Here is a 10,221-nt window from a genome sequence, read left to right on the forward strand (position 1 = left end):
ATTTGAATCACCTGTGTGTGTATGCATGGGTGGGGGGGCTCACACACAAATGCTCCAGTTTTATTCTTGAACTATTATGCTAATAAAAACGGAAACTGGTTCAGTATTTACAGTTTAAAACATTCAGAATTTCACAGTTGCAGCATTAACGGTGATCTCTGTGGAGGACAGATGTGGATCTCCATGTCGTTACTGTCGTGTTAATAATAGCTTCTCCCTGCTCCCTAGGCATCCTAAATACTAATGTTTTCTCCCCCTCCATGCCCCCTTACTCCCTGCCCCTGAGCTCTCTCACTTCCCTGCACTAATCCCTTTGTTGTGGACTGAGGGGCCCATTCTTTGGCTGACCGATGGGCACTATAAGGGGCTGGTCCAGCTGAAGGGAGCACATCAAGTCCTCCAGCAGATCAGGCGGGCCTACTATTATTATTTACGCCTCTCACAGCTTTTCTGGAAGCTTTCAGCTCTCTCCTCTCGTTCACCTTGATTCAAATTTCTCTCTCAAGCCACTTGTTTGTGTGCATCATCTCCTTCTTGTCTCAAGCTCTGAGCCGGTCCTTGGAGCTTGAGGGAGTCGGACTGCCCTGGTAGGAACATGCACTTCAGGAGCAGCGCTCCCACTTTGCTGCTGCTGCTGCTGCTTTGTCAGCGGGAGGTGAGAGGCCAGGAGCCGGGGTACCTGCAGGAGGCTCTCAGGGCCTTGGATCTGCCTCTTGGTACCAACGACGGGCCACGGCTACAAAAGAACCACAGCGGTATCCTGATCACCAAGCTCCTCCAGGAGGTGCACTGTGCAGAGCGGACTGGCACCTCTCAGGATGTCTGTAACAAGGTACGTCTGTTTTATTGTTAATGTACAACAACTTTTACATCCATATGCTCAGTACTTATTATGTTTTCATCCCACTCCTTCCTGCTGGTACTAGAAACTTGCTTGTTATGGCTGGAATGTGAGTGAATGTGGAGGTTTAAGTCCTCCACCTCTATGGGGGCATTCATGCTGAGTGGCTTTAGACATCCCTCAGTTTGACATAATAAACTGGAGTTAGAGGCACTTATGATAGGATTATGTGCATGTGCAGCCTTGAAAGTTAGATTTCAAAATAAAGAGAGAGAAATGTTCTACCTTTTGTAATTTCTTGCTGAATAGTCTGCTCTCTCTCAGACAAATAATGGTGCTTTGCCCCCTCTCTTAGCCTGCTGTATTTTTGTGTGTGGGTCTAATTGGGCACAAACAGCACCACAAAGCTACCATTTATCTGGGAAGTAGAGTACAGTGCATGCAAAGAGAGTAGGCCGACTCAAGCAGACTCCATCTCAAACAATACTCACATGACCTTTTTCGACTCTCTCTCCTTCTTTCTTCCTGTTCTTGTTGCAGTGTTTAACACCAGACGTAGTTCTCTCTGTGCTAGAGGATGATGGGAAGGCTTACCTCACTGAGGAAGACTACCAGAGGATCTCCACAGTTCTTCTGTACTACATCATTAACCTTCAGGACCTGTGCGTTTCAAATGCCGCGTCCCTTTCCTCGTCCTCCTCTACCTCACTTGGGAACTATCAGTTCTACCTATTGGCCCTCACCAATCTGCACCCAGCTGAGGACAACCTCTACCTGTCATCCAGAGAAACAGAAAGTATTCTGCAGCTCATTAACCTGCACTACGACTCCTCCAATCAAGACGCCTCATCTGATTTGCAGGTAAGGAATTTTTATCTGAAAGATCTATCCTTTCTCAGACAGGTGCATTTCTGTATATGATGAAAAATGTAACCTTTGATTCCACAGTGTATTGATGCCGCTCACCTCCTTGACGATGTTAACGCACAAGAAAATCCAGGTGCTGATGTATCCTCTGTGCCCAAACTGGCTGCGTCCATCATCAGCCATATCCTGCAAGGCCATTGCTTCAGACGGAGGAACCTCCCGTCTCCTGCTTTCTTTACCGACTACATCTTTCAATCCCTAAATTGCACAAGTGACCTGCAGAAGATAGGTAAGTTCAAGAGTACAGTATGCTTGCTATGCACATTTAAACTGACCAAAATATCAGCGCTGTATTGAACTTTAATAATTGATGCAACCATTAATGATCCGTTATCTGTGTTACTGTTAGTTTTGAGAGCTTTATTATTCAGTCTCATCTGCATAAAGTAGCATTTTGTCCCACAAAGGCACAGAATTATTTGAATCTCGCCTGGTATACAGTATCATGATGCAGTGATGTCTTTGCTTAGATTTAGAGGATCTGCTTCATCAGCTGGGAGTTGGACGTGAAGCAGCGTCACACTCTCACAACAGGAAGAGGCAGAGTTCACAGAAAGGGGTTGGGCCCCCGTCGGATGGTTGCAACCAAGAAACTGGTGGAATAAGCCGGGACTGGGCTCAGGTGAGGCAAATGTTTGATTTCCTGCACAGAGAATCACAAGAAGCATGATAGAATTGCTGTAACCTGTATGCATTTACTGCGAGGGTTGATTTAAAGAGCCTCCTACTCATCCACTAATCTGTCTCTTCCTTTGAACCTAATCAGGTCTGTTATTCAGCCAATCAGCTGTTGGATATTTTTGCTCTGAATCCTCATTTGCCAATTTCCAAGGAGCACTTCAGACAAATGTGCCCTGCAATCATTCAGCAGTTGCTAGGCAATGCCTGCGAGTCTACAGAGCAGAAAAGAAGAGGATCTCCGCCCACTGCTCTTGAGAGTAAGACATTTTGCCTCATCAGTCACTAATAAAGGGGAATGTTGGAGATGCACTCGGCTGTGTTATCAAAACAGGTCGTGGGCCAGTTAAGAGTAGTGAGTGAGGAGTCAGTCAGTGGCAGTATAAAACATGCAATAAAAGGATTTTTAAGAAAGTGTGAGTCACCGCAACAACCAGAGGTCCTGAAGCATGCAGCCAAAACTGGGCACCTAAAATGTTATGCAGTTTGATGCAGCAGAATGTGAGATTAACAGGGGACGGACACAGAGATGCACACTCAATCACAGATGCACACCTGCAACTGATTGAATGTTTCTTCTAGGGAAGATATTCATATTTCATTTGCAACTAAATCAAGCAGTTATTGCTTTGTGACATTTTTTTTTTTTTTACTGAATTGAAGATGACTTTTTCCATTACTATTTTTGTTTAAGGTCATAAATGTACTAAAAAAAGTAAGTCTACCATAATTCTAGGAAAAAAGCCACATACAGGTAACACATGCAAGAAATCAGTAATTAATTGTACTCTATGAGTTAGTGGCCAACATAAACTTTTGTATATGAAAAGCAAGTTATGTCCTTTGGTTTATTATTATAAAGGACAAAAAAGAAATACATAATTAAACTTAGTGGATAAGTGAAGGGTCCTCCCATATAAGATAAATATTTTCCTTGTAATACTAATCTTCAGGTTGGTGTTTTCCTTTATTTTATGTTGCGATATGATCAGCCAGACTTTATAATCTTAATATCTGGACAGAGACAAACTGTGTCTCTGCTCCCTGCAGAGTACGGCTACAGCACGGCGGCCGTCCTGCTCATCACGGTGGGCTCCATGCTCGGTATCTGCCTGATCTTCTTCAACTCCTGCCAGGAAACGTACACGCTCATCCTGCAGCTGTTTGTGGGCCTGGCGGTGGGAACCCTCTCAGGGGACGCTCTCCTGCATCTCATACCACAGGTATAGGACACAGAGCCACTGCATCACCCTCTGTAACTGTGAGTCAAGCTCCATACATGGATAGAGAAACTGTCTGTTTACTGTGGAGTATTTGTCTAATTGTTTTGAGTATTTGTCTAATTGTTTTCCTCTCTGTCTCCTTTGGAGATCCTTGGCCTCCACGACTACACTCACAGTCATGGTGACGAACACTTTACAGAAGATAAAGAGTATCTGTGGAGGATTCTGGGCATGATCGGAGGGATCTACGGCTTTTTCCTCATTGAAAGAATCTTTTCCTTTTTCATGCCTTCTCATGTTCATGTAAGCGTTTTGTTTTTGCAGCCCCTTACCAATTTAATCAAAGAATCTTTCTCAAACTCAAAAGCTGGTGTCAAGGAGAAGGAGCTGATTTGCTTTATCTAGCCAGAGGTAGAACATTTAGTTTTCCATGAACAAGCAAATCTGTGCAGAGCTGATTGTTGAGTAGCAGTGGTCTTGTGACTTTCTTTTGTCTGCAGGGTCATAGTGACCTTCCCTTAGAGCTCAACTGCAACGGCCAGTCACAGAGGGGCAAGTCCATCTCCACCATACAGCTGGTGAGTCTCATCGCTACCCAGAAACATTGTTCTTGGCAGGACAACCTGATTCCCGTCATCATCCCTGTTATGTGCTTGTTAGAGGAGATGCAGGGAACATGACAAGGCAGTTACTGGAACTTAAACAGCAAGATATTAAGAACAGTGCCTCCCCAAGTGTCTAGAACAGAGATATAAAGATATAAGTCGTTACATATTGTTACAGTTATTTTCTCATACAAGTCTTCCTGCAATTGTAGATGATTAAGCCTGCGCTGTGTCCCAATTTAGATACTTGTTCTAGTACACTTCCATTTCTGTTCTCAAAATGGCAAGCACAGAATAACACAAGTTTAGACAGAGCACCGGTCTATTTTTTTTTTCAGTAGGTTCAGTAGGTTCTTGGAATGGCAGGAGAAGGATGTTTCACCCATTTAACTCTTGTGTCAAATTCTCTGCCTGCTTTTATACTTGTTTTTGTAAAATTTCAAACATTTTGAGCCTGGATTCTATAACTAACATAGGTTGGTTGGTGGGGGCATGTCACTTGCAGATCACTTACTGTAGCTGGCATATATGTTTATATAATACGTCCTTTTAAAATAATAAAATCACAAATTTTCAATTGCAGTTTAAAGCTTTAAGACAAATCCCTAATTTGTGCAACAAAACTATCCTTCTCTCCCAAAATACAAGAAGCAGCTGTGGCACAGCTACCTTAACACAATGGTTAAATATTGTGTTTACTCTGTTCTACCACTGTCGAGTTATTAAAGTCAATATATTTTCATTCTCTCCCACACTACTCCTCCAGCCAAGCATCAAGAAAGCACTAATGCACAAGTTATAAACAATAGAGATGAGCTAGAGGACACAGTCGATAGGAGAACAACCTTTCAATCACAGCACAATTTTTAGTCTGCACATATAAACAACATAAAACAATGGCTCAATATATCGTAAAACACACATACTGTGCATCAAGGATAAAAGGAATCCATTGAATCCATGTTCAAAATTTAAAACACTGACTGAAATTCACTTAAATCAATTGTCCTTTGCTGCTTTTATATAACAGGCAATGAAGAGCAGTGTGGGAGGGGAGTGAAGGAACAGGGCACGTAGGATGTTGGAGAATGAGAAGTATTGAATCATTCAGAAAGCTCTCCATGCCCGCATTGAATACATACTTGAAAACTAGAACATTTCGGACACAAAGACCGGGGTCACTCACATGGAAATAAACCTACTTTCCAACCATCCTTGTTCCATACAAAATATCCTGAATTGGTGAACTGAAAGGTTAAAACAGAGTAGTGCTGTAAATAATGATCCGTATCCTGCAGGGACCGGTGGATGACTTGGAGTGTGCAGAAGCATCTCCTGAACACGTTGACACAAGGAGTGCTTCACATCAGAGTAAGGTCCTTCAACATGAAGCTGCACAGCACCGATGAATGCGATGCACTTTGTAATTAGAGCATTTGTCACGGTCTGCCGATGAGATTTGGCGACACACAGACTCCCTTTTGTGTTCCCAGGACAGGGGGTTCCTCTGCTGGCTGTGATGGTAATCGTGGGAGACAGCCTTCATAACTTCGCCGATGGCCTGGTCGTCGGGGCGGCCTTCTCTTCTTCAGCCGAGACCGGCATGGCGACCACCGTGGCCATCCTGTGCCACGAGATCCCACACGAGATGGGTGAGAGGTCACAGATACTCACTTTGGGAGCACTTTTGTTGTTTTTTGTTTTTGAGGACAGGAAACAATCTGCTCTGACTATTTTTTTTTTTCTGCTTTCTGTCTCAAAGGGGACTTTGCAGTGCTGTTGAGCTCTGGACTCTCAGTGAAGACTGCGATGCTGATGAACTTCCTCAGCGCTCTGACGGCCTTCCTGGGTCTCTACATCGGACTTTTTGTCTCCTCAGAGATGGAAGTGCAGCGGTGGATCTTCGCCGTTACTGCTGGGATTTTCCTCTATTTGTCACTGGTTGAAATGGTAAAGAAGCCTTTTTAAAGGAATAAGGCTGGTGCTACTCCACATTTCAGCTATTGTCAACAAGTCCCATTAAAAGACAAAAAGCAACAATTAATTGATCCTGATATAGTTTATACCTCTGATCCCAACAAACCTAATGTTGGACAAAGAGTATGTTTGTGTGGGGCACGTTACCAATGCTGAATATAGTCTATAATGTTACTTAGCTTGTAATATCTCTGCGCTTTGCCCTCTTTGTGAGACCCACATGTAGCGTATCGCTTCATGTTACTGGCTTCACCCAGTTATTAGTACTTTCTTCCGGTCTTTGTTTTAGCTGCATTTCCTGTTCTTTGTAGTTTCCATCTTAAACCACTTAAATCTGCATGGCTTGTGACTTTGAGGTGACTTGCAATTTTCCCTTGTTGGCTATAGCGTAGCAAAGACACTAACAGTTTAACTTGCACTTGACCCACATGTGCAGCAGTTTGATTGACAGCCTTCCCTGTATTCTTCACAGCCATTGGATAAAAGACAGATTTCAGAAAAGTGTCTGTCCTGCAGTGGTTTGACTTTTGAAAACTAGAGCCAATTGAAATGCTGGACATTGTCTAAATATGTGCAACACTGGACAAAAGATGAAATGCTGTACAGTCTCATATAAAGCAGGAAATCTTGTTCCTTCGCCATGAACGTGAGCAGTTTAGTTTATTTTGAGTATTTCTGCAGGGGGCACATGCAAAGAGTGTGGAGTAACTCAGCTAATTTGAGAAAATATAATTTATAGAACAAAGACACAAATAGAATAACGAAGAGAATAACCTTCTTGGACCGTCAGACTTCACCGGACACTTTTCAGTTTCCCACCTGAGTCAATCATACACCTCAGCATCAAGTGTTGCAAATGAGAGTGCCTGAAAACTAGTGAGGAGACAAACCTAAATGGTTGAAATGCCCAGTTACTGCTACTCCAACATGTCCAAATGTTAGAATGAGGTACCATACCATCAAGTAAGGTATGATCTAGAAAGTATGCATGCTCTGCACTAGAGCATCAAATGTTTACTAATGTGCAGCTCATAAAAGTCCCCTTAAAAGAAAATGTCTATTTGAGATGTTTTTTTTTATTATGAAAACTATCACATCATTGTTTTTGGTCTTTGCATGGGATTTTTGACAATAACAAAAAATATACAATAATTCCAGCCTTTTCTTTAAAGAAATACTCCTCTTTATATCCAATATGTCTTTCGAAAAACTGTTAACTTAGTTTTACTCTTCATTTCCGTCTTTCTTTCAGCTTCCAGAGATGAATCGAGTGAAGACAGACAGACCATTCCTCCTGTTTCTCCTGCAGAACCTCGGTCTGTTGATGGGTTGGGCCTGTCTTCTGCTCCTCGCACTATTTGAACATGAACTCAAATTCTAAATGCTGTATACGTGAGTCGTGACGTAAATCTCTTCACTGACGGTTGAGTCCCAAAACATGTTGACTTGTGTTAGTGTGTTAAACCAGGATGTTATAACCAGTCATTATTGGTCAACGAGTGAGTATTTCATGATGTAGTAGTCTCAGCACTGGATGGTAAACGTACGTTAGCTGTATGAATCCTCTTTTTTTTTTTATACTTGATGATTTATTTTTGTATGTTAGGTAACTGGACACTAAATAGTTTAAACTTTAATAATTACCTTATTTGGAAGATTCAGGTACAATTGTGCATTTCTGTTGTTCTGTCAAATATGTACGTTGCCTAAGACAATCAAATCAAAGTAATTCCTTACAAGCAAAGTATAAAGTATTGTAAATGTACTTGATATGGTTTGTATGTATTTGGTGTCTTTATACAGATAGGGAAAAGTGTAGTTAAAAAGTAATTATGGCCATGAAGGATTTTGTGCCAAGTCTCAGGATATATATTGAACTGGGTAACGCTTTATTTTACAGGCTCATAATTTCTGCTTAATTTCCAAGTATGTTTGCCTAGAAGTTTCTTGAAAGAACTTTAAAACTTTGAATAATAATGAGGAAAATGTAGACAAATGTTAATTTAGTGCACTTCCAATCAATAAATTCTGATTAAATTGACAGAATGTGATTTAATATTGCCCTTCCTTCAATTGGAGGACTTACAAAAGACCCATTTTAAAATGATATATAGATTTTGAGTCCTTCTTTAGTCTGTCTTTCATGTATACTAAGGAAATCCATATTTTCCTTAATATAAATACCAATTTATATAGTGCTTTCCAGTAAACTTTAGGACATTGTTAGAGAAATTATTAGAAAAATTACACAAATACTATTATTATGCAAAACCTGATCGGCTTGATGAGAAACTCTTATATGAGGTGCAAAGAATCGACTAACCCTTCTTTGTTCGGCATAAGCTGCCCATAAAACACGTTTATTTTTGAATGCTGGTTTAAAGAAACGTTGCTCTCTGTGAGCTTCTCATCTCAGAGGCATTGTTCTTTGTTTTTGAGGCCTCTCTGTGATCCAATATGAGGGCACTTCCACCCACCTGAGCCACTTGTTCTCTTCATCCACCAACCTGGGTGACTAATGCTCGCTGTTCAAGACAGAAACTCCGGAGCGATCCGGCCCACACAGCACACACACGCTCTTTAGCGGCCAGAGTGGGCCTGCAGAGGGAGGTGGATGAAGAAGAGAGTATGACGAATACATGAGTACAATGAGACAAATTAAACACAGTAAATCAACTTATTTGTACATAAAATTGAATTTGTGATATTGAAAGAATAAGTGGGCTTAAGGGGGAGATTTTCCTGTTTTTTTTAATCCGCTTGCTGTGATTAAACACGTTTCTGTAAAATTTGAACAAACTGCTGTCAAGATGTTTCCTTATTTGTGCTGGGGATTAGTTTGCATGGCGATTATGTTAATTTTATCATTCCTAGCTTACTATCAGAGTGCAAAGTCGAGTGGTGTTGACGGTGTCATGAGATTATTTGGCTATCGCATCAGAAAAAGCTGACACCATTTATTGTGACTTCCCGAGTAACGTTCTAACAATAGCAGGAAGTCCATCGCCTTTTCTCTTATTCTAGCATTTTTGCTGTTATTTTGGAAATGCCAACCCCTTTGGCATTTCCAGGAAAGCTCCAGGCCTACTGGTATGTGTGTGTGTGTGTGTGTGTGTGTGTGTGTGTGTGTGTGTGTGTGTGTGTGTGTGTGTGTGTGTGTGTGTGTGTGTGTGTGTGTGTGTGTGTGTGTAAATCTGCTCTCTTGCACCAAAGAGGCATTCCTTTGGCATGTGTGCGTCTTTTCAAGGCAACTGCTGTCCGAATGGAGGAAGGAAGGGCTTTTTATCTGGATCGTGTCGGTGTGAATGCTGAGTATCCTCACTTGCTCATCAGAGACCTGTCAGAGGAGGAGTTCAGCTCCGGGGTCATCGGGGCAGCAGAACACATGCGGAAATGATGGGAAATGCCAAGACAGAGACAAAACAAGGAAATATAAAAGTGCTTTCCCTTTGATTGGAAAGGATCTGGCTGAAATCAGCTTTTGCACCTGTTATTGTTATAACACAAAAACACACGGGGTCAACTTATAGTGTGATATTTAAGTTTTAGTCACAATACTGACACAGTATTTTTTTTATTTAAAAAGCTCAGGGGATTTTCATAATTGTCTCAGCTAAAAAATACCAGTTTAAAGGGGTATTTAATCAATTCAGTAGGGAAACTTTCAAAAGAGATATATAGAGGCTGAGATATCCTAGGTCCCCAAAGACACTGGATCCTACATTTCCCATAATGCAACCCAATAGCATCTTCCATTAGACCATCCGCGCCTTATAAACACCCACATCTTTCAAACTCTACGCAGTTTGTAATGCCAGCTTTCTGTTAAAGAGCTCCTCCAATCCCACGCAGAGATAACAGTATGACATCATCAGGGTTTATTTTTTCAGACTATTTAAAAAACTTCCTCCAGAGCCACAGAAGATAGGAAACTGACTTTGATGAGTAAAATCAGTGGAGTGGCCCTTTA

General features: G+C 41.6%; 1 protein-coding gene across 1 annotated transcript; it reads left to right on the forward strand.

Moving 5' to 3' along the window:
• Positions 1-595: 595 nt before the first annotated feature.
• LOC129111024 (zinc transporter ZIP12-like) lies at positions 596-7,632 on the forward strand. Its single transcript, XM_054623315.1, has 12 exons — positions 596-832; positions 1,382-1,702; positions 1,790-1,997; positions 2,239-2,390; positions 2,535-2,706; positions 3,497-3,669; positions 3,817-3,972; positions 4,170-4,247; positions 5,573-5,645; positions 5,768-5,926; positions 6,037-6,224; positions 7,504-7,632. The coding sequence occupies exons 1-12, from the start codon at positions 596-598 to the stop codon at positions 7,630-7,632; spliced, it is 2,046 nt and encodes a 681-aa protein (XP_054479290.1).
• The last annotated feature ends 2,589 nt before the right edge of the window (positions 7,633-10,221 follow it).

This window comes from Anoplopoma fimbria, chromosome 21 (assembly GCF_027596085.1).
Source record: "Anoplopoma fimbria isolate UVic2021 breed Golden Eagle Sablefish chromosome 21, Afim_UVic_2022, whole genome shotgun sequence".
Taxonomy (NCBI): Eukaryota; Metazoa; Chordata; class Actinopteri; order Perciformes; family Anoplopomatidae; genus Anoplopoma; species Anoplopoma fimbria.